We start from the raw sequence: 24,697 nt of genomic DNA, 5'->3' as shown, positions 1-24,697 counted from the left end.
CCTCGTAGTCCTCTACACAAATTTGAAACTAGATCATATCAAGAAGGCGCGATGAACAAAATCCCAGAAAACATAAACGCGTAGACCATAAAAAATGATTCTTTGCTTGTACACAATATCACTTCATCTCTAGAGGCCTGGAACAAAACAACTCGGACTTGGCATGCCTTGGGCTACAACATGTTACAAATTTGGCAACGATAATTAGCTTTCTGCATCTGCTCACTAGCCAGCTTCCTCTTTCCTGTTGTTGCTGCCTAATCATGTATTCCTGCCTCACTTGAAGTTCTGGAGGAGGCAGCATTGAAGGAGGTGTTACTTTTGCTCTCCTGGTAAATGTATAGATCGATAAGCATTTTTGACAGCGGTGAGGCTGCTGCTCCCGTTGGACATTTGGTGGCATCTCTGAACTCTAATCCGCTCCACGGTGGTGGTGATGGTGGTTCTGTACGTGAGGGCTTGGCAAGGTGCCACATGCGGGGTAAATGATATGCGACCCAACTTTTGTTGAGCGCCACCCGATTAAGCAGTGAAGTTGGATCCCTGGTTTTATGGTAAGGTACAGCTTCAAATCAGGCATGTGTAACCTGTATCCAGTAACTTTTCCTCACTGAGATCCAAGAGGTCTTCCAGTAACTTTTCCTCACTGAGAGCCAAAAGGTCTTCTATAAAGACTGCTGCAACTGTGAACTTTTCATTCTGTTTTCTTATCCTGCAGATTAGCACGTTCATGCCTGAGAGCTTCTATTCATATTCAAGTCGGCAAATCATCTGGCAAATCCACCAAGATATGTATACATCATTATGAAAATGCTCCCAACCACTTCTTGGTTAGAAGAGTCACAGATCTAATTTAAATAAATTTGACATCTTTTCTTTCTTGGGAAAATAATAAGCAAAAAGGAGAAATGAATTGAAGATAATTCTTGGTTATAGAAGCTGAAGGGCCAAATGCTGCCATCTACTTTTCTATCTTTTCTTTTTTTGTCTTCCACTTTTGTCTTCTTCTTTTGGGCAACAAGATATCTGATTAGAACGCCATCTGAATTAGACAATGGCAGTGTGTTAAAGTCAATCCTGATATAGACTTCTAGAAACTTTTCCTGATCCATCGTCCAAGCACTGGCCAAACAGTTGGGATATACCCAATACCTCAAGCTTTTATAGGTCTTGTGATCTATTCCTCTTCTCTCTTGAATTTCATTTACCTATGCACTGTCCGAATGAAACTGCTGCTTATTAAATGCCACAAATTACTTCTGCCTAGTAATCATTAACATTCTCTTGTGAAAAGTAATCAACAAAACTCTTCAACTTCAATCCAAAATCCAGGGTTTTGTCTCAAATCAAGGAAGGTTTTATGCCTCCTTAAGCCGTTCCAGTGAATTATTAACCCTTCCTCCTTTTTGTTTGTTTGTTTCTGGATATAGTCTTGAATTCTTTAGACTTTGGAAGCATTCTTAACCTTGCAAGCCAGGGTTTTGTTAATTCAATTGAATTGCAAATTCTGCCTCACACTTATTATAAAGAAAACAAGGTAAATTTATCGTAACTTAACACAGTTTTGCAGGACATTCTCTGTTCTCTATGAACTGGATGCAAATACAATGAGATTTATTACATTAAGCTACATATGGTACTCTTATTATCCATTTTCTTCTCAGTTCTCCCAATGAAGGAGATCAGTGATATAATTTTGATAAGCATCTTTTTTAATTCCAAAACTTTTCCTTCATTTTTCCTCTTCAGTTGTGAAAAAAAGGGACTATTTATGCATTTGGTCAAATGAGGAACTTACAGGTACACAGCTGGATATGGTTAAGTAATTCAATTCATGCAGAGTTAAAATTTTAAATTCACTGCATCAACCCTTACTATTAACAACGATTTGTCCTGGGGATGCAGTCCTGTTTTTCACTGTAGTGGGACTAATTCTTAGACGCAAAGTGATTAGAACATACCTTTAGCAAGGACAACCACAAGCTTGCTCTTTAAGAACAATCATCTGCAGAGCGGTTCATTGATGCCTTATGGTATCTCAATTTTTCTATTTCCATCTCCAGAAAATCCAACGTTGTGTCAGTCACATGGTTTGGGGCACATCCTGCATCCAGCATCATCTTTAAGAACTTGTAGGCATCTTTTAGTCTCCCAGCCTTAGAATGAACTTCAATGAGTGTATTGTATGTGATAACATCAGGGCTTATCCCGCTAGTCTGCATCTGATGAAACAGCTTGATTGCCTCCTCTATACGACCTGCCTTCCCAAGTGCATTAATCAATGTGTTATACATAACTATGTCTAGATAACCACCTTGCTTCATCAATTTATCAAGGACAGCACTGGCAAGATCTGCCCTTCCCATCTTTCCCAAGCATTGAATTATAACGTTATAGGTTGCTATATCTGCAGGGCAAAGCATCTCACCCATGCCTTGGAGAACACCCCAAGCCTCATTGAAGTAACCCTTCTTAACAAATGAACTCATTATGGAATTGTAAGTGTAACTAACTGGATCAACACCCATGTTGGTGAAAATCTCAAATAGTTTACAAGCCAAGCTCAACTTCCCCTTGGACAAAAAAATGGATAGGTACGTATTGACCATGTCGATATCAAAAGAATCTGTTTCCTTGGCCTCAACCCTTTTTCCTCTAGACAAAGAGAATAAACTGGCAGGGCTGACTTCATTGGCAAGGAGATCCATATGTGGGGAAGATGACCACTCATCAAAATCATCAACTTTTGGCTCAACATTTCCTGCAGCAAGACTAGAATCAATTTGTCTGTCGGCTGAGCTTAATAGACTCAAAATATCAGTAAAGTTTCCCCTCAAAGGAAACATAGGCGCAAAATCCTTTTTCTTGCTTTGTGGGACTTTTAGTGATGCCTCCATAGTTGCTTTCCACTTGAGAACATTTGACACAAAATTCCCATCTCTAATGTACTTCATCAGTCTTTCTATTGAATCCCACATACCGTTCCTATAAAGTGCAATCAGCAGGGAAGTTATGGTAACCAAATCAACAACAAACCCTCTAGCTTCCATCTCCTCCACCAACTGCAGAGCTTCCTCAACTTGATCCTCCTTACAAAGATGCAAAACAACAATGCTATAAGTTATTTCATCCACAAAGTTATTGCTCTTCTTCTTCAGATCAAGAAACAAGCTATATGCAGCTGCAGCCCTTCCATTCCTGAACAAGCCATCAATGAGTATATTGTAGGTCCAACAAGAAGCCCTGACACCATCTTCATCAACCATTTTCTCGAACAAATTGCAAGCTTCCACTAACTTCCTCGCTTTCAATAACCCATCCAAGAGGGAGTTATAAACAACAGTGTCAGGACGAAACCCCCTATACTGCATCTCAGCAAATATTTTCGAGGCATCACCTATCCGGTAGGCTTTAGAACAGCCCTGAATGAGGATACGGTAAGTGAACAAATCAGGCTCATGACCAGAGGAGCTCTTGAGTTCTTCCCAGACAACAAGGGCATCATTTACCTTCCCAACCAAGCACAGCACTTGGATAAGGCTGTTGTATGTGCATAGATCAGGGCTAAAGGAACCACTCTTATCCTTCATCTCTTTGAAGAGACTTAAAGAAGTAGCCAGATCATCCCAACACCCAAATGCATGAATGCATATATTATAACCCCATCTATCCAATGGAAAGGATCCAATTTCTCTCAGTTTATGAAATACTTGCTTGAATTGATCCCTCATATCAGCCTTCCTAAGACCAACAAGCAGCTCATTACAAGAAACAGCATCAAGAATGCCACTATTTCCATTTGTACTGGAATTCTCCAAGAGTTTGAGGAAGATTGAAAGAGCTATACCAAGCTGGCCTTTACGGACAAGGGCAATGAGGATAGAGCTATACAAATCAGCGTTTAACGAGATTGTCATGCATAAATCTTTCTCCACGTGGTTCAAAATTTCCAGTGCAGAGTCGAATCTTCCAGATCGGATAAAAGCATCGAGGATCAGCTTGAAGGTTGTTGAATCAAGGACCAAGCCATCACGCTTCAAGGAAGTGAGAAGATTAAAAATCTCATCATGGTATTGAGGGCAGTGACAGATTGTATGAAACATCTGAGAGTAAGTACCCACAGAGTGCTTGTAGTTGGGCCTAAGAGAGCACCAGTGAAAGAAATCCAACTTTTTAGATGCTGCCAGAGAGTTCCTGCGGAGAACTTGGAGAACAAGATCCTCAGACAAGTTAACAGAGGCCATGTTCTTATCCAGGTTTCTAGTTCCTCCAGGCTCTGAAAGAGCTTTTGCAATTGAAGCAACAACAATGAGACTCCCAACTTTGGACGCTAATGGTTTTGCTCTCAATCCAGTTGTCAACGTTGTGATAAATCTGTTTTTTGAGCCAAAGATCACAACAAAAGCCAAAGAAGAATGAAACATCACCCCTGCACCACTTTGCCCATGATGCATTTTCTTGTTTGTATTTTTGTTAAATCACCAATAGCCACATAGATGTCTCTATGACAACTAAAACATTTACATTAATAAAACCCAAAGCATATGTACAGAACCCAAAAGCTGATTTCAGCCAATAAAGTCCATCATGATTGCACCCAACTCCATTAGCTGGAAGACAACAGTTCCCAGGAAGCTCTTGTATTAGGTCCTTGATTGTTTCTGGAACTATTACTTCCTTTATTGCTCTTTATCTTCTCACCATTTGAAATTGACAACAGAAAGATTTCGGTCAAACTCCCACATTTGCTTATCTTCCCTTCCAAAGTCCTTATCCCAAATGCTTTTGGAATGCATCAATTTCATTCGTGTAATATTTTTCTAAAAAGTAAGATTTCAAGAAACTAAATCACACCCTATAATAGCTATGTCAGAATAGGACCCCACAAACTTGTCTACAGGACCCGAACAAAATTCTTCCAAAATTTTACTTTCATGAAAAATGTCTTCCAAAACTCCAACTTCTCCCCTACACTACATAAACCCAATTTGTCATCTGAATTTTCTCCCATATTTCACTACTCCTCTCCGGATACCCACTCCATAGGCAAGGCTCCACTCGATACTCCTTCACATCCCAAGTAAAATCCTGGATTGCAAAATAATCAAAATTAACAAGAAATCCATATGGACGGGACTTGCATTCAAGAACTCAATAGATAATAGAAACCAGAACCAGATAAAACAGATAAAGAAACGTGACCCGGTGGTTGGATGCTCGCTCCATAGTGCAGAAGGTGAAGAGTTCAACCTTTAGTAACCTCCTCCCCGTAAAGATCGCTAAAAAACGAACAAGATGATTTCTACAAACAGGTGGTGTTCAAAACATGAAACTGGCATAGACTAGCAAAACCCGTCATGGGAAATTCTTTTCCAATCAGAAGCATTCTTCTTCTATTCATTTCACCATTTTTCAAGAAACTCTTACAGCTTAAACTCTGTAAATTAGCTCACAATCCAAATTAGCTGACTAAATCAAGTGATCAAGTGCCTTTTATTTTCAGGGGGTGGATACTTTCTTGGCCTGAAATTGCCTGTGGTTGCTGTGAATACTGTAAAATAGAAAACGGCGCTACGAGAACATGGGATTCTCCGGGGACTAGGAACAAACGTCCAGGATGTTTTCCACTGTTTTTTTTTTTTTTTTTTTGGATGTTTTCCTCTGCCTAAATTCGTTTTCCTCCACGGTTGGTTGTTATGCAAACGGCCTTTAGGAATTAGGCCTCCTTGTACCCAAAAGGGCCCAAAAAAAAAAAAGTAATGGAAAAAGAGCAAATCGAGTTATCATTCTTTCTTTTTCGATTTACATGCAGTATTTCTTTTAAAACAATATTAAAATGGGATTGATTTACTATTAATTGAGAACAATTTGACATATAGGAATTCATGTAAACTACATGAGGATGTTAACTCCATGTTATAGAAATAATTACCTTGTTATGAATTAGAGTTCACCAACAAAAAAGTGATGAAAATTGTTATGTGTCTAAAATTTTATTTTATCATCAATCCAATTCTCGTTCACTCTTTTTCTTTTTTCTTTGTTTATCAATGAATAGATCTTTTTACCTATATGATTTAGACGTCTCATATTTCTTAAAAAAAGTGATTTTAGTAGTGATGAAGAAAGAGAATTCTTGATTGAGTTTTTCACCTAAACAATAGAAAGAAAAATTGATTAAATTCTATTGAGTCTGACTCATATTGATCATTTATCAAATAATGACTTTGGTTATCAAATAATTGAACAATCTGGAACAATTTATTTACGATACTTAGTTGACATTCATAAAAAATATCTAAATGTAAAAGTAACAAAAAGTTGGATCGCCATTTAATTAGATAGAAATAGGTGGACCCTCATTTAATTGTATAAATTGCATGGTAGAATTTTCCTATGAATTATAAGAAAGTCATGCAAGCACTTTGTAAACAATGGCCATAAGTTAAACCACACAAACTATGCTGAGGAGGGTCAAATATCATACATTGGTTTGATAGTTAAGAAAGAATTTAACTCATAAGATGAATGTTCGCCCCGTGTGGTACCACATTTCATTTAACACGGATTACGCACTGTGTGCGCGAGCACGACCGTACCCGATTGGCCAAGTCATGCACACTATAAATAGTATGTTGGCAGAAAACTTGGACTCTTAATAGACCCACACCTCATTCTTCCAACTAAGTGCCAAGCCTTATTGGTTTGACTAAGGCATGGAGGCTACACCATATGTTGTTAGAAGCATGTAGAATATGTTAGAAACTTCCAAAACGTTCTAAGCTATTCAAGAGTCTTGTGAAATGGCTTAAAGCCTTGCACTTGTAGACAAGAGAGGACTGGTGTAGAGGTTTCTACGGACCAAGTGTAGATGTATATTTTATAGAATTCTCTAGAGTTGTGTATAACTTCTTGGCTTGCTTATAAATAAGCTAAACCCTTTCTATTTGTAGTAACCTTTGTACAAGAGTTCTTTAGTGCAATATAAGCTTTCCTTTGCCTCCCATACTTTTTTGCTTTGCTTACCTCTTTTACGCTTCCGCACAACTGTTGCACATTTAGTAAAACGGCTGAACAAGTCAACCGTTTATAGTTCAAGACTTGAATGATTGCTAATGTCGCACGAAATGTTGACTTGTAGGAAAATAAGCAGCCGGTGACACTTTTATCATTTGAGGTGGGACAAAACCATGAGGCCATATATCAGTCACATTAATCCACAGACTTTAGTATCAACATCATCATGAGCCCAAAGACAGATTCTAGCATCCAACATTTTCCAATGATGACAAAGATTTTAAATGCGAGGACATTTTGTACAATTTTTTTTGAAGTAAAAAGAAAAAGGTAAAATCCTCCCAAACTCGTAAGCATCAAAAAATCGGACTTGGAACTTCAAACTTTTATTCCCCCGTTGCAAAATATTGACATGCAAGTTAGAAAATTTATTCCTCGAATACAGAGTCTTTTAGATCGAATCCAGTCGAAAGAGTAATTAATCTACTTCTGCTGACTGTTCTTTAAGATATCAGTGAGGTGAAGAACTTAAATTACAAAAGCATTCAAGATACCTCGTAGCCATCTCAAATGGGCATCTAAATAGAAACATTGGCCTACTTCCAACTAATTTCTACATCATTAATTAAATAGATCATTCTTCAGAGTTCTATGACTGCTTTGAAGCATAAAATCCCACATTTCAACCATTTCAACATCCCAAACAAGAAGAAGTTAATTCTTGGTCAGTAGGGAATTGATTAAAATGTGTACGTGCGAACATGATCCTCGATCCTGTTTGGATTGCTTTTTTTTTTTTTTTTTTTTTTGTTGAGGTTTTCATAGAAACTGTAACAATTTGACATATGTGAGATAAAAAGATGATTGAAAAATATGTTTAAGAAAAATGTAAAAATTTTCTGCTAGAAAACTATAATTTAAACATCACAATACGAGGCGGTTTTCAACTAGCCTCTATATAGCCTCTGAAGGTCCGCCAAATCCTGATTTCGTTGCATCTATGAAGCATTCTTATTAACCTCACTTGCTCCCCTACATCAAATGCAACACCTACTCCAATCTTACCCAAGTAGAATCACTCATCCTGCATTCTGAATGCATTTTATCTAAATTTTATACGAGATTGATGTGTCCGTATCATCCACAAAAAATTTACAACTCCAATCCAGAGTCACGGATTGAGTTCAGGAATGCCCTATCCATCATTTTACTCTCTATATTGCAATAAATGTCAAACAGTAATAAATGTCTCCAACCCATTGATACTTCAAGCGGTCACCATGACAGTACGTAGAATCGAGAGCTTTTGTAGCTTTCCGTAAATGTACCTGGTAACCAGAAAAATGTTGAAGTCATGACATTGCTTCTGTGAGTTTTTGTCATGTTTTGCCAGCTTCAGTTGTTTCACTTTCTTCAGTTTGACTACCTAGCTTGACAATATCTTCCACAAGGATTTTTCCTTCTGTTGCAGAAACAAAAATAGACTTGATTAATATCAAAGTCATGACTAATTCAGGATTCTGACATTATTATGAAGAAATAAAACATAAGAGGCTCTTCTAAGCCGTCAAACCCACAGAGGAATCCAGAGGATCACGGAGGCTTTATCAGCAAAAGAGCTACCAAAGGAAAGGGATGCAGTCTCTCCCTTGGCTTTTTAGACACAAGCAACATTTGAAATGTAAATGCAGCTTTCACAAGACAAGTTTTCTCAGAGTGCTTAACAAGACAAGTTTAACTCTAGATTCCACTGTGTCTTAAAAGAAGAAGCATCTCCCTCCACCCAGAAAAGGAAAAAGAAAAGGAGATGTATCTCAAGATTTTATAACTCCCAAGTCTTCGTTTTTTGGTCCATCCTTCTTTATCTTATTGAAGTAAGGGCTAATGGAGTCGGGCTATCAATGTAAAACTAAACCAACAAGTCCTTTTCCTTTAAATTTTTCATTTCAGGTGGTGAAGGGTGGAAGGGGGTGCTCAATAATGTTGCGAAGTGAAAATATCAGACAACAAAAATAAGAGAACAATGTCATAACTGACCTTTGTCTTTGGAAAGTTTATTTATAAGTTCTTCAATACCCTCTTTACCGAAGGTGTCCCTCAGGTACATGGCAGCAGATGCTACTTCCTCGGGTGTGACTTTGCCATCATAGTCCCTGCCCAACACATTCAAAATCTCAAACATCATACACGTGATAGGAATGTTTCCTTGCTACATAAGATTGGTGAATCTTAGAAGAGACTAGGATCAAATACTTCCAATGAAAAATGTAGAATACTTAAAAAAAAAAAAAAACCATAAAACCCAAACAAATATTGGATGCATGTACCAGAAGGTCTACTGAGAAGTACTATGCCACAAACTAGCATAGAAACATCAGCAGATCAATCAAGCTCACACACTTACCAAGACAATACCATTTTGTCCAGTCAATTTGGACAGGTAGATGGCTACTATTACTTGTGTCACTTGTGCGGCTCTAAATAAGTTGCACAAATAGATTCATATATGCACCAGAACAAAGCTTAATCATGCAAAAGATTTTAGACACGAATTATAGCCTGTTACCATACCTATCGAGCAAACGCCAACGATCACCAATTGTGGCATCCACATCATCAATTTCTTTTTCAAGCTTTTGAAGCATAGCATCAACCTGAAATTGGGAAGCCAACAAAAAAGTTGATTGTCTAAACACAGAAAATGCTTCAACCAAAAGGTATGTAGCCACCTTTAGCAAAGAAATCAAGGAAAATACTGAAAGTCTGTGGGAATTAAAATCATAAATCATCTTTACCCTGTCTCTGAGTGCTGAATAAACTTTGTCACCTAAAGCCCTCTCTACAGCTTGGTTGCTGTCTTCCCTAGCTGCTCTGTATGCCTTCTTTGCTTCTTCTGCACCATCTGTACCTTCTTTCTCCACCATGCTATTATACAACTCTATCTGCAAAAGAAAACTGTCAGCACAAAAAGAAGATTATCACCTCTAAGATTGCAACTGTATGCAGAAATAGTCTTAGAGTACCTCCTTGTTAACAAGTCTCAGGAATTCTTCACGTTCCTTGCTCACGGACTGGAAGAGAACAAAAAAAAAATAAAGCAAGTAAAAATCTTAATTGGACAAAGAAGCTACCTAGAAACAGCAGATTGGATCCTTACAGAAGCTGATGCTAAAACAGCCAATGCTTTACTGATTTCACAAAGCTGCTCTTGTTTATCCAAAATCGCTGCTTTCATCTGTTGAGCTTCTTTCATTGTTGGAGACGTCATCTCTTCCAAAGCCACATCCTTCTGCTTTTCAATTGACTCCTTAATCCTCGCATGCTCTTTTTCCTCTTTCTGCTCTTCCTCCTGTTCATTTACTACTTTAAAATGAATAACATAGAAGATAATGGCCTAAAAGAACCTATTGTTTATAGGATGAAAGGCAAAGGCCAAAAGGAAACTTGTCAAGCAGAAGAAATAGCAAACAAGAAGTATACGTTTACAACCAACAAACTGTAAGGTCTGAAGCTGAAGAAGTATCTTCAGTTGTGCCCCCATAAAAACTGATAAGAGCATCGTGGAGATCTATGTATGAATTACTGAGGCCTATTAGAGTTCAAATGCAATCTAAAGCTAGATTTGGGATAATGTCTCTGAGTGGTGGGAGAACATTACAAGTAATTAGAGAAACCTCCTAGTCTACAGGCCCACTGGACAGAAGTCCATATCATCCAAGAACAACCTTCTAAGCATGCTCTGTAGGTTAAAACAAACTTTGAATGCTAATTCAACATAATTTTTATGACCATCTATGAATGGCTACACAAGTAGATATTGCTCCAACTTACAAAAATTTCTAATTCTTCTTTGTATATTCATATAGTTAAATACCACTATAGCTCTCAAAAAATGCCAAGATATATGCGACTGAACAACCTTGATTAGTTCTTCTTGCATTTCCAGGAACTCCAGTTTTCTCCTCCTTTCTGCAGCAGAATCTTCAGAGGGCAAAGATGTAACTTGAACAGTATCCACCAGCTCATCTGGCAAAGATGAGAGCGTTGCTTGAACAGCTTCCTCTGGCTTCACTTTGCCGGCCACCAAAAAGGCTCTGCAAAGAGTAACAAAACAGAAAAAGGAGTGCATTGCTGACGTCCAAAACTGAAAAACTCACACACACAAAAAACAAATATTTATAAATGCACATTTCAAAGTTAAATTACCTAGAAAGAATTAACAATGAAGATGGAACAGAATGATTGAGAGATAAGTCCAGCCAATCCCGTAGCTGCAGATGATAAAAGTAAATTTCTCGTTACATCTTCACTATCTCACCATAAAAATTTCAAAACACAGAAAGTGAATCATCATTCATGGATATAGCTAGAAGTGCAATGTTGGAAGCTCTACTAGATAGAAGTAAGATCAAAACCAGGAAGCGCAAATTCTTTGCATAAAAGTCACATTCCTTTTATTATCTTCTTCTTCCTCCAACTGATATCAAAGATGCGTGTTCATGACCCAATGAGTTCTAAAAGCAGCTCAAACCAATTTCCAGAGGCAAAGAAAACATAGTGAGAAAATAAACTTGAAGAAGTTATACAGTTTAAGGCAGAATAACAACAATGATCATGAGCAACAAGAGATTCATATTAACAGCTGATAATTTAACTAACAAAAGAAAAATCTTTGCATTGTTTGAGAACAAGCAAACCTATCACAAATTAATGTTGCAGAGGGATTGCAGGCAAGTAGAAATACAAATGAATTTGTGTGCCTGGATAGATGCATTGAATCAAATGTTATATCCAATTACAGAATTTGAATTCTGCAAATTTCAACTTTCAGCTGGTACCATAGCAACTTTTGCTACTGGAATCCAAAAATAAATCTCTAGTGTTTCAACTTTTCTCCCTTCAGATTAGTATAATGAATAGCAGTGTCTTGTAAGTGTATATGCATATAAATGGTGTACAACTGTCGAAGATATTATCTCCTATGATTATGGGAGATATTATCTTCCATAATTACCTCCCATAATTATGGGATTTTATTGCTTATGATCAATCAAGTTTGAATAGATAGGATATGAGTTGATTATGTAATCCCTAAAATTATGGTTCTATTACCTTAAGTGGTGGCAGAACTATGATAGGGTTGTCCTATATATGCCTACCTTGTAAGCATATTTAGTTAGTGGGAAAATAAAGAAAAGGAGAGGTTTTTGTTCATTTTTTCCTTTTCTGTTAAAGTTTACATGGTATCAGAGCTCCGGCTCTGTACCAATTCCTGCCATGAACTACCGAGCAGCCATGACTGGATCGACTGCTCACACAAGAGAAGACTCATCCTCGTCTTCAGTAGTTATCCAAACTACAGATTACTCCGCTTCAAATTCTTCTTCCCTACAAATAACCGTTCATAAATTAAATGGTTCCAATTATCTGGAATGGGCTCAATCTGTAAAGCTGGCTATCGATGGCAGAGGTAAACTCGGCCACCTTACTGGAGAAATTCAACAACCAGCTGCTGAAGATCCCAATTTGAAGAGATGGCATTCAGAGAACTCTCTAGTTATCGCTTGGTTGATAAACTCTATGGAACCAGCAATAGGAAAGCCACACTTATTTCTGCCCACAGCCAAGGATGTGTGGGACGCTGTCCGGGATATGTATTTCGATATAGAGAATTCGTCTCAAATTTTCAATCTCAAGACGAAATTGTGGAAATCAAGACAAGAAGATAGAGATGTTACAACCTATTACAATCAGATGGTAACTTTATGGCAGGAATTGGATCTTTGTTATGAGGATGAATGGGACTGCCGTGCAGACAGTGTTCGATACAAGAAACGGGAGGAGAACGACAGAGTCTATGTCTTCTTGGCTGGACTAAATCAAGAACTCGATGAGGTGCGAGGTCGTATTTTGGGCAGGAAGCCTCTCCCCTCCATTCGTGAAGTATTTTCTGAAGTCAGAAGAGAAGAATCAAGGCGTAAGGTGATGCTGAAGTCATCACCAAAGTCCAAGGCAGAGGATGAAGTTGAGACTTCAGCATTGGTTTCTAAGGGGACAGATTTGGACGGGGATAAAAGAAGGAAGCCTTGGTGTGAACACTGTAATAAGTCGTGGCACACAAAGGACACATGCTGGAAATTACATGGGAAACCATCGAATTTCAAGAAGAAAAATGGAGGTGATAGCAAGGTGTTGCAGACTGTGAATGAGGATTCTCAAAAGCAACAAACTGACTTTGAGACACCAGCCTTCACAAAGGAACAATTAAGCCAACTGTACAAACTCTTTAAGTCTCCACAATTTTCAGTCACTGAGCCAAAAAGCTTCACTCCTTTCTGTTCTTTTGCTAAAAATGGTAAACCTTTTACTATTGCTCTTTCATGTAAAACATCAAATGCATCTTGTCCACGGGTTATATGGGTTATTGATTCTGGGGCCACTGACCATATGACTAGTGTGTCACAATTATTTTCTACCTACAGTCCATGTGCAGGCAATAAAAAGGTCAAGGTTGCTGACGGATCATTATCCGTCATAGCTGGCATAGGTTCCGTTGTCATCTCTCCTACTCTAACACTTCATAGAGTTCTTCATGTTCCAAAGTTATCATGCAATTTGCTGTCCATAAGTAAATTAACTAGGGATCTCATGTGTCGGATTAATTTTTTCCCCTCTTTTTGTGAGTTTCAGGAACTGACCACGGGGAGGATGATTGGATGTGCTAGAGAAAATGGGGGACTTTACTTCCTTGAAGATGGATCAGATATGACAACACCAATCAAAAACACATGTTACGGGTCTGTCTCTATTACTAGTAATAAAGAGATTATGTTATGGCACTTTAGACTAGGACATCCTAGTTTTTATTACATGAAATACTTATTTCCAGATTTGTTTAAGAATAAAGATTCGTCTTCTTTTCAATGTGAAATCTGCGAATTGGCTAAACATCATCGGTCTACATTTTCTATACATCCTTATCAGCCCTCAAAACCGTTTTTTCTATTACATACTGATGTTTGGGGTCCCTCTAGAATTTCAACTTCATCTGGAAAAAAATGGTTTGTTACATTCATCGATGATCACACAAGAGTTTGTTGGGTGTATTTGTTAAGAGAGAAATCAGAGGTTGCAAGTGTGTTTCAAAAATTCTACAGCATGGTTTTGACACAATTTCAAGAAAAAGTCAAAATTGTTCGGAGTGACAATGGAAAAGAATATTTCAATAAAATTTTGGGAAGTTTTTTTCTTGAAAAAGGGATTGTGCATCAAAGCTCCTGCAATGATACCCCACAACAGAATGGGGTAGCTGAAAGAAAAAATAAACATCTTTTAGAAGTGGCGAGGGCATTACTTTTTTCAAGAAATGTTCCTAAATATCTATGGGGCGAAGCAATTTTAACTGCTACATATCTCATAAACAGAATGCCCTCAAGAACCTTGAATTTCCAAACTCCTCTGAATTTTTTCAAAACCATTTATCCCATGTCTCGATTAACATATGAAGTCTCATTAAAGGTGTTTGGGTGCATATCCTTTGTTCACAATCATGAACAAGGTCGAAGTAAGTTAGACCCTCGAGCAAGAAAATGCATTTTTGTTGGATATGCACCCACGCAAAAGGGGTATAAATGCTTTGACCCCATTTCGAAAAAAATGTTTGTAACCATGGATGTAACATTTTTTGAAGATAAACCTTTCTTTGGAGATCCTCTTCAGGGGGGGACTCGGCATGTAGAAGAACTTGTAGAAGATGATGATGTTTTTCGTATTGAAAATCAAATTCCTGATCAAAATTTTGTTGATAGGAGAATTGATTTTTCTGATTTTTTAGAAGAATCTGCAGCACAATTTCCTCAACAAGAATCTTTTCAAGATAATAATCCTGAAAAAACAAATGACACTCTTCAATTTGCCCGTCAAAAGGATTTTGAAAAACGTGAAAAAATTGATCAGGGATTAGAAGAGGATCTCTTGTCTTTAGTGCCAATAACAGAGTCGAATTCTCTTAGTGAAAGAGATGGGAATGTAACTGAAAAAACCTTGAAAACCTATGTTCGGAAAAATCATCGAGGAAAAGATAAAGCTCCCCCTTCTCTTCACGACAAGGAATCCGAACCTAGGACAGAATTTAATGTTTTTAAGTCATTAGATAAAGTTTCCTCTGATTCAAAGATTGCTGATTTGGATCTTCCTATTGCACTTCGAAAGGGAGTGCGTTCTTGTACCAAACACCCTATGACTAACTATGTCTCTTATGAAAAGTTATCCCTTACCTTCTTGACATTTACTTCACAACTTTCTTCTGTGGAAATTCCAAAGAATGTACAGGAAGCATTACAAGTTCCAGAGTGGAGAAAGGCTATTGAAGAAGAGATGTATGCTCTTGAGAAGAATCAAACATGGGAAGTAACAAACCTACCACAAGGGAAAAGGACAGTAGGATGTAAATGGGTCTTTACCATCAAGTATAATTCCGATGGGACATTGGAACGGTACAAAGCTCGATTGGTGGCTAAAGGGTTCACTCAAACCTACGGGATCGATTATCTTGAAACTTTTGCTCCAGTGGCAAAATTAAACACTGTTAGGGTGCTTCTCTCAATAGCAGTAAACCTTGATTGGCCGCTCCAACAACTTGATGTCAAGAATGCATTTTTAAATGGTGATCTGGAGGAAGAGGTGTACATGGAGTCTCCCCCTGGATTTGAAGGGAAGTTTCAGTCTAGAGTTTGCAAGCTAAGAAAATCGTTATATGGTCTCAAACAATCTCCTAGGGCCTGGTTTGAAAAATTTACTAGGTCGGTAAAGAATCAAGGCTATACCCAAGCTCAGAGTGATCACACCATGTTTGTTAAACACTCCAAGGACGGGAAGATAGCAGTACTCATTGTGTACGTGGATGATATCATCCTCACAGGAGATGACTTAATTGAGATGGAACGGCTGAAGAAAAGTCTTGCTTCTAGCTTTGAAATCAAAGATTTGGGAACACTACGATATTTCTTAGGGATGGAGGTAGCTCGGTCCAAGAAGGGCATTGTTGTGTCCCAACGCAAGTATGTTTTGGATCTTTTAAAGGAAACAGGGATGAGTGGATGTCGACCTGCAGACACTCCTATGGATCCGAATCACAAGTTAGCAGATATAAAAGATGGAACACCAGTTGATACTGCTCGATACCAAAAGTTAGTAGGCAAGCTAATTTACTTGGCTCACACTCGTCCTGATATAGCTTTTTCAGTGAGTGTTGTGAGCCAGTTTATGCATTCTCCATATGAAGAGCACCTTGATGCAGTATATCGAATTCTGAGGTACTTAAAAAGTACTCCAGGAAAGGGATTGTTCTTTAAAAGAGGAGATCGAAAGACCATTGAAGCTTATACAGATGCTGATTGGGCAGGATCAGTCATTGATAGAAGATCAACCTCGGGGTATTGTACCTTTGTATGGGGCAATTTGGTTACTTGGAGAAGTAAGAAACAAAGTGTTGTAGCTCGTAGTAGTGCAGAGGCAGAGTACCGAGCTATGGCTCATGGTGTGTGTGAGATGTTATGGCTGAAGAGAGTTTTAGAGGAGCTGAAAAGACCTATTGAACTTCCAATGAGGCTCTATTGTGATAACCAGGCGGCAATTAGCATAGCTCATAATCCTGTGCAACATGATAGAACCAAACATATTGAGATTGACCGCCACTTCATAAAAGAGAAACTTGAAGGAGGAATTATCTGCATGCCATTCGTTCCATCAGCTCAGCAAATAGCTGACATTCTCACCAAAGGACTCCTCAGACCAAATTTTGAACTTCTTACAAGCAAGTTGGACATGATAAATATATACGCACCAACTTGAGGGGGGGTGTCGAAGATATTATCTCCTATGATTATGGGAGATATTATCTTCCATAATTACCTCCCATAATTATGGGATTTTATTGCTTATGATCAATCAAGTTTGAATAGATAGGATATGAGTTGATTATGTAATCCCTAAAATCATGGTTCTATTACCTTAAGTGGTGGCAGAACTATGATAGGGTTGTCCTATATATGCCTACCTTGTAAGCATATTTAGTTAGTGGGAAAATAAAGAAAAGGAGAGGTTTTTGTTCATTTTTTCCTTTTCTGTTAAAGTTTACAACAACCAATACATCAATGTGCCAATTCTAGAGTAAAACTTGGCAAGTATTGTCGTCCTAAGTACTCAGATTTTGTTACGCAACAAGATAGAGTGCTAGAGACAATGCCACCAAAGATCTAATAACCTAATAGAGCATCGACATCCACGCTCCACCACCCACCAGAACCTCCTTCCATACCAGTTTCTAAGTCTTGCATTAACAGTATTTCTGATATCACATACTAACCAGGACATTTTACGTCAATGAGTCAGAAGCTTAGCCAACTGTTAAAAGGAACTCTGCAGCTACGTGTGCCCATAGATAGAGTTTGGATGTATCCATCATTACCAAGAGATTTAGCCGACCAAGACTGAATGCTTTTGACCTTTTAACTGGCTCACTTACATGCAACAAAAATCTTCTAAGAACTATAATCCGTATATACCATATGGTAACTTTTGTGACTTCCAACTCCTTGTTCAAACTGTAATTCTAGTTACAAGATGTTCCAACCAAACAGCTTGCAGGAACACCAAATGGTTAAAACACTTTCAAAGCCAATGAGTGTGGAATACCATTGATCAACTCTTGCAACAACAAAACTTAATTGTTGTTCATTTGAGATAAAACAAAATTCTAAAACGAATAAGGGAAAAAAACTGACCGATTGACGCAATTCATCTGCTGAGACCAATCCGAGCATCCCCCGATCTCGACATGCTTGGCGGAGTTCTTCCTCAGACAGAGACTCCACACCCTCAGCTTTAATCATCTTATCATCCTCCTTAATCCTACCAAAACAATGAAATCCTGTTCGTGAAAATGTGTGTTTTCATGAACCTCTTGTATTTGCTTTTTCTGCTTTTCAAGATTTCACTATAGAGAAATAAGGCATTAGAATGTTCTCCAAAATGACAAAGAAAACTCTCCTCCACTTCATGATAAAATAAGATACAATAAGATAACTTCGCAATTATGTCCTTTTCTATGAGCATTGTGTTCTGACTCTACATTGGCTTGTCACCTAAGTAATACAGACACAAGTTGCTAAATAGACAAACACTTTGAGAGTAAATAGAACAATATTGCCATTAGAAACTTGTAAATGGAAGATGAAAACCAGCAATAGGCTTAACAAAATCAAAAACCAATAAGGAATAACAAAAGGCCAAAGTTGGTTAGCTTGTTGAATTCGTCAAACCAAAGACGACTAAGCAGTGTTCATATCTTGATTATCTGCATGGAAGAATAATTCAACCAACAGAGACAAGCAGAACTTTATTTTTTAGATTCTAATATGTCCTGTAGATTTATAAAATTCAGGAGAAATTAGCACACAAATTACATTGGGAGGAGGAGAAAAATATACTGACATAGTCAACAATTTCTTAATACCTCAAAACATATTAAAAGAATGTACAACATTGACAAACCCAAGAAAATTATGTGGAGTACATTTGTTCTGGACTATCTGCCCAAACTCTTTAATCAATACTTTGACCAAGGCCCTACACACAACGCACCAAATTTGGTGGATAAGAAACATGAAGTGAGTAGGAAACAAAAGACCCAAAACTTTTAACCAATAAACTTCTTCAATTTAAGTAAACCTTGGTTTTAACTCCAAAAGATATGTTGGCATAAAGTCTTTCAAGACATATGGATGATTTACCAATATTTGTAGTCCAAACATAGAATTCTTCCATAAATAATTCCCCACTTCTTGTAACATTCAAGTCAACCATATGAAATGGTCTTCCAGAACACTCACGGAGATGTAACACTTTGGCAAATGGCATGGGATCTATTTGACAAGAAAGCCAGAAAACAAACCAACAAAATTATGACATGTTTTATGACATAGCATGTCATAACATGATCTTTCAGGAAATAGAGATTTTGATGGTTCTAAAGTGGGCGACATGTTTTATGACATAACATGGTACGGCTTACATCCTACAATATCAAAAGAGTATCTTTTACGCCACCTAACATCATCCTTTAAGCCCCTCAAAGAGTTCAAAGATGCAACTAAAAGACAAAGGTGCAACAAACAGAATTTCAAGCAGCAATTGACAATAATTACCATTTCTTAAGGGGTATATTGTTACTGTTCTTGGATGAAATCGCTGCTGCTAACAAATTAACCCTTAAAAAAACTTTTCTTGTGTTGTGGGACATCCAGAATCCTTGGCAACTAACTTGACCATATACTTGTTAAAGTCCATTAAAATGAAAGCATTCTAAAAGATTTACTTCATAGGAGCAACTGTCTCTGCTAAAGCATTAAGATATAACCATTCAAAATTCAAAATATGCACTTCAACTTACTTTTGCAGTCTCATGCGGAGCATGTGACGGAGATATGCATCTGTACCAAAAGGTTTGATACCCATGTATTTGCACATGTTCACCAACCGAGGTCTGCATTTAGTGAGACCTTTCTTGGATCAACTCAAAATGATATCGTGCATTCATCAGAAACTAAAAGTCTTCTCTAACAAAAGACTGACCTGCTTATGTTATCCAGAGTAAGCTCATCATTGAACAATTTAGCAAATGCTAAAATTTCATCATTTGAAACAGTGTTACCCCTTCTAACCTGACAAATAGTACAATGAAGTATGATTTCCCAAAGAATATAAATAAAATGGAGAAAAATAAATTAAAACAATCAATAACAGATAGGTGATATATAAAATTTGAAATCAATATGACAAATTATCACGTAAAGAAACCAATGGATGAAGAAACCAGGAAAAATATAAGTGAAAAGAAAGGCAATACCTTATCCAAAAATTCATCAAGATCTTCTGCTGTTTTCTTTATTTCTCCACTTCGTAGGTCTTTTACTTCATTTGCCATTTCTTTTACAGTCTCTTGAAGAAACTTTGCATATTCTATCCTGGCGTTTAACTTCCTTTTCAGAGCCTCCTGAAATATCAGCAATCAAGTGAAATTTAAGACGCTGGAAGCCACTAGTAAGCAGTATATACGTAGTTTAAGGACCAAAAATTTTCTGAATCTTGTAGACTGAACTTCGTCAATTTAAAGCTTCTATCTATCTTTTTTCAAGTTACGACCATGCAGATGCAGAGGTATTCAAAAAATTGAAATGATATCTGTCCAATTAAACAATTGGTCAAATTCTCAATATTTGACCATCTTGTCTTTCCCTTCCTTTTAGATGAGAGTTCAAGCCCATCATAATCAACCACTATAAAAGAGCTTCCTAATCACTTGGAAGAAAAACAAATCATTTTGGGCTGTGTGCTCATTTCACTTTCTAAATCTTCTCTTGGATCACAAATTAATGGTTTCAAGAATTACGAAATTCTAGTATGGTAGTGAAATAGAGAAATGAGCAACTGATATACTTAAATCTTAAGTTTCATAATTTCAAATTAAATCAAGATGCAAAACGAACTAAAGTAAGCATCTTCTAAGTCAGCTGGAACTCAGCCAAAGAGATGTAGATGATCTAGCTGCTTAATTCAGAACATCAAAAAGAAATTAAAAACCAAAAAACAAATGTTGAAACTTTAGTTAGGTTGAATGGTAGAAATCCTCAACCAACAGAGGGAATATTTACAAGTGAGAGTTAATGGTGTTTAAATTTCCTTTTTCCACAGCTGGTTCAGTAATAAAATTGTGCAAATTGTTGAGTTTAACAATGAACATCAACTTCCAATTAGATTCTCTGCTACCACCAACTTCCAATGATGGATCACAATCACCAACCTCTCAGTGAAAATTTCAGCCCTTGACAAAGTTCAGAAAGAAGCATATTATGAGGTTATCACTTACATGGCTTCCAGATCCGTGAAAAGTGCAGATGAACAAACAGACTGAAATACTTTGTTAAAACTCAGATGAATGAGCAGAAATCATGGGAAATATATGGTGACAAAATCAAAACTATTACCTGTTCTTTCATCTTGTCCTGGAAAGTTGATGGCAACATGTTGGGAAACAATTTCAGGAATACTGGCAGCAATAACTCCATGAATGGAACTATAATAAAAACTGCAAAAGGAACCAGCCTGAAAATGTCGGCTGTTGTCCGCGTTAGTTGCTGTCTCTCTCTCCTAGAAAGACCCTTCCCACTAGCAAGTTTGTACAGCAACTTAGAGCTTATCCTCACATCAGCCCAGAGTAGTTTCGTACCCAGCCAATAATGTTGCATTGTAGTCTTGAATTCATCTTTCCAATGCCGAAGCTTCTTAGCCCAGTCCTCCCTGGATGAAGGGTAGAAAAATTGAAAGACAACGGAGATAAAATTCCTTCTGGTATCTTTCTTCCGTTTTTGGGGTGGGGGCATGGGTTTCAGGGGAGGGGGGATGTTGACTGAAATGCACAAAACTTTAACCTGCTCATAGAAGCTACAGCTTTCAAAGCAGGACCAATTCCTAAAAGCATTGCCCAAATTCTCTTTATCATAGGTTTGGCATCCTTCTGGGTATCCTGAAGCTGCTTAGCTTTTGCTTTGGCTTTAACAGTGCTCAAACCCTCAACTGCCTGATCACATTCTTCTGGGGAAGCTTCCTTCTTCTGTTTGACAGTTGACTCTTCATTTTTATTATCATCTTGACCCAGATCAGGTTGCCCTGCTGCAGCTGTGGAATACTGGCGGGCATATTCGGTTATCCACTTAACTCCTAATGAAGACCCTCCAATGCCATTCCTACTACCCAAATTCGGTATCATGCAAGAGTTATGCCTAAGATATCCTCTTGCCACATTAGTCAACAACTCATCTTTGGTTAAATTTGGTTCTGTTTCATTTGTTTGATCACAAGTGGAGGATGCATATCTAACTCCCCTGCTCTGATTCCATGAATCAGGAATCATTGATGAACTCCCATGCTCAAAGCTTGAACAACAATGAAGCAAGTATTTGGGCCGGTTGAGGGAATCAAAGAGGTATTTTTTCCTCCATAGTATTGCTCTTGAAGCCATTATGAAAAAAATTTGCTCCCCTTTTGCATATAGTCAAGGCAACAGAAAGACGAGTCCCCGTCGATAAGGAAGATCTGCAGAAGTTTCGGATATGTAGAAGAGATAAAGAATGCTACAAATGAGATACCATAACAAGATATTAGAAAACCACGAGTACCAAAGTTTTAGATTGTGATTACAAAACATGTGTAGTGATGTTTTCTAATGTTTTTATTTAGGAATTTCTTCTAAATTTTTTGTTTATGTCGACCCCCCTCTTCTGTTAGGATCATTAGACAGCTGAACATCATTAACTTGGTAGCACTTCATTGCACATTTCTAGCAGCACAGGAAGTAATGACCAGACGCTAGAATTTTGTCACTTGAAAATTAAATGTCCGATAAAGATGGCTAAAAGTTTGACTGTTCCGTTTGACAGCAAAACCTGCAAATTAACTCCTGATAGCCTATTTATAATTTCATCAGGAGAAACGCTATTCTTAGACTCTGGGCACTTCTATATTTTCAGCTGTAGTCCTTACTTCACCATCATATCATTGCCTAATCAACATATAATTTCCAGCACAGAAATGTACATGCATATATTGAGCAAGACACACAAACACATATTGAGCAAGACGTACAAACACATTCTCCAGCTACATATACTTGTCTTGGAATTTGCAGTTAAGAACATCTACACATAGATTGATAGCTCACATTTTTAAATTTAGTTGCCAAAGGTAACATCACTTACATTTTCCTGTATCTGAAACAATATATATCATAACTCCGCATAACCAACCTGTTCACATCAATAAGCGTAAAGAAATCAAAACAGACAAGAAGAAACAAGATACGTGTTCTAATTTTTTAACCTTTGACTATAGTTTCCAGTTGCCTTTAATCAAGAAAGCTCCATTACCTCATCCCATCCTTGCTTGAAAACGGTTTTGTTAAGCTCAATTCAGTTGTAAGCCAAAACGTACTTATTTCTATTCCTTCACTTACTTACTATACGTCAATATAACTCTTCACAAAAAAAAAAGCAAGAAAACGTGCAACATTCCAGCTGAAATTGAGTCAGCGAATCACTCATTAAGTTTGGATGCGTTTCTCGCGCTGCTTATATTCAACATCAAGTTTTCACAAACCAACCTGAATATATATTTCTCGAAATTCATACAAGCTACAAGGTCTTGAAGATGCCGGTTTTCTAGCTTCAAAATTTGAAACCTCCACTAACTAATTACTGTTGGGGCGAACTCATTCCTCGGGAACCTTTGAAATGATTGTTTATACTGCTCCTCCCAACAAATTCATATAGGTAAATACTGAAAACCAATGTGATCCTCAAATTCTAGCAACGATCAAAATCACAATACCAAGACCTAAAGCACATTGACTAAACAAATAACAAACAAATATGTAAGGAAAATAACAAAAGCGCAATATACTCGATACATAATCGAAGAACTACGCAATTACAGCTCAACATTCAAGAGATGAACAACAAAATTTGAAACAAAAGAAGAAATTCAACAGAAATAAGCAAACCTGAGAGAAGATGATGATCGATTGATTGAAAGCTTCGCGGTCTGCTTTCAGTTTTCTGTTAGCTAATGGAGTAGCAAGGACTAGTAAAAACTGGAAGAATTTTGCTTGTTACAGTGCGTGTCTGCGTGTGTGTATTGTGTGTGTATATTCTGGATTTAGTACGATTTCCTAATTACGATTAATTTAGTAATTACTTGGAAATGGGCCCAGAAGAGCAGGATTGTAGAGGAGGACAAGTGTGGAAATTGGTGAAGGCGAGCGAGACAGTAGCGAGAGAATATACCGGGTCTGGGCCATTTGTGTCCCAGGGCAAAATAAAAAATTTGACTTGTTCTCTTTCTTATTAGAACTAAAATTCCTGTACTATCTTTTAATTCGTTTTCTTGTTGAAAAGATAATTTTAGTTTATGAAGATTATTATTAGGAAAATTAAGTCATCAAGCCGAGCTTAACAAGCCAAAAATTATATGTTTGAGCTCAACTTATTAAAATTATTCCGAGTTCGAACTCAAGTTTGAACTGCACGAATCGAGGTCGAATGAGCTCAAACTCAAAAAAAAAAAAAAACTTAAATGTGTTTGAATATATTATATAACTTTGCAATTCAAAAATATAACCAATTTAATTTGCTTATTGAATGAGAAAAATTTCACTAAATATAAGAAAATTCCCAATATTTAAACAAAACAAAATCCTAAACAATCAAAACAAGATAAATCTACATAATTACTAAGAGAAATTAGTAATAGTAGCTTGAATAAATGTACAAACGAGTCTAAACGAACGCCAAACGCGAATTTATACCATTCAAGTTGAGCTGAACTCACGAACCGCAGCTGTTTAGAACTCCTAACCTATAGTCCAAAGAGTAGGGGTGAGCATCGAATTCGAATTCGGTAATTCGGTAGGTTGAAATCGGTAATTTTCGGTAAATGGTGTTGGGATATTTCGACCTAATTCGTATTCGAATTACCAAATTCCGAATTCGAATTCAATTCGGATTGAATTCGGTAAACACAAATTGACCGAATTGACCGAATTCCTGAAGCAATCGCAGCCTGTTTT

The 24,697-nt window shown here is 37.3% G+C and overlaps 3 protein-coding genes across 5 annotated transcripts; 1 reads left to right on the top strand and 2 right to left on the bottom strand.

The window, feature by feature from the left end:
* Positions 1-52: 52 nt before the first annotated feature.
* LOC140003782 (pentatricopeptide repeat-containing protein At4g01570-like) lies at positions 53-5,734 on the bottom strand. Of its 2 annotated transcripts, none has more exons than XM_072065035.1 (2): positions 1,962-5,734; positions 53-712 (listed from the first exon to the last, which is right to left on the bottom strand). In XM_072065035.1, the coding sequence occupies exon 1, from the start codon at positions 4,452-4,454 to the stop codon at positions 1,992-1,994; it is 2,463 nt and encodes an 820-aa protein (XP_071921136.1). In that variant the 5' UTR covers positions 4,455-5,734; the 3' UTR covers positions 53-712; positions 1,962-1,991. The 2 variants fall into 2 exon arrangements, with proteins under 2 accessions (XP_071921136.1, XP_071921135.1); XM_072065034.1 differs by having other exon boundaries at positions 53-771; positions 1,962-5,667.
* Positions 5,735-8,102: 2,368 nt separating this feature from the next.
* On the bottom strand, positions 8,103-23,932 carry LOC140014033 (uncharacterized). Of its 2 annotated transcripts, none has more exons than XM_072064337.1 (15): positions 23,633-23,932; positions 21,507-22,170; positions 21,063-21,375; positions 19,925-20,071; positions 19,651-19,739; positions 19,469-19,561; positions 17,802-17,928; positions 11,224-11,288; positions 10,937-11,111; positions 10,175-10,366; positions 10,041-10,088; positions 9,813-9,959; positions 9,589-9,671; positions 9,055-9,170; positions 8,103-8,479 (listed from the first exon to the last, which is right to left on the bottom strand). In XM_072064337.1, the coding sequence occupies exons 2-15, from the start codon at positions 22,094-22,096 to the stop codon at positions 8,397-8,399; spliced, it is 2,268 nt and encodes a 755-aa protein (XP_071920438.1). In that variant the 5' UTR covers positions 22,097-22,170; positions 23,633-23,932; the 3' UTR covers positions 8,103-8,396. The 2 variants fall into 2 exon arrangements, with proteins under 2 accessions (XP_071920438.1, XP_071920439.1); XM_072064338.1 differs by having other exon boundaries at positions 21,507-22,208; positions 23,633-23,770.
* LOC140014034 (uncharacterized) lies at positions 12,187-13,893 on the top strand. The gene is made up of 2 exons (XM_072064339.1): positions 12,187-13,372; positions 13,708-13,893. The coding sequence occupies exons 1-2, from the start codon at positions 12,295-12,297 to the stop codon at positions 13,740-13,742; spliced, it is 1,113 nt and encodes a 370-aa protein (XP_071920440.1). The 5' UTR covers positions 12,187-12,294; the 3' UTR covers positions 13,743-13,893.
* Positions 23,933-24,697: the final 765 nt, after the last annotated feature.

Source organism: Coffea arabica, chromosome 9c (assembly GCF_036785885.1).
Source record: "Coffea arabica cultivar ET-39 chromosome 9c, Coffea Arabica ET-39 HiFi, whole genome shotgun sequence".
Lineage (NCBI taxonomy): Eukaryota > Viridiplantae > Streptophyta > Magnoliopsida > Gentianales > Rubiaceae > Coffea > Coffea arabica.
Note: the sequence above shows the minus strand (reverse complement) of the source record. Positions and strands in the feature narration are given on the sequence as shown.

Coding starts and splice junctions, on each gene's coding strand:
- LOC140003782 (XM_072065035.1), bottom strand. CDS start 4,454: ATGCATCATGGGCAAAGTGGTGCAGGGGTGATGTTTCATTCTTCTTTG.
- LOC140014034 (XM_072064339.1), top strand. CDS start 12,295: ATGAACTACCGAGCAGCCATGACTGGATCGACTGCTCACACAAGAGAA. Junction 13,373..13,707: donor CTGTTCTTTTGCTAAAAATG/GTAAACCTTTTA, acceptor TGTGAGTTTCAG/GAACTGACCACGGGGAGGAT.
- LOC140014033 (XM_072064337.1), bottom strand. CDS start 22,096: ATGGCTTCAAGAGCAATACTATGGAGGAAAAAATACCTCTTTGATTCC. Junction 10,089..10,174: donor CTGTTTTAGCATCAGCTTCT/GTAAGGATCCAA, acceptor GTTCTCTTCCAG/TCCGTGAGCAAGGAACGTGA. Junction 8,480..9,054: donor TAAACTTTCCAAAGACAAAG/GTCAGTTATGAC, acceptor TTTCTGCAACAG/AAGGAAAAATCCTTGTGGAA.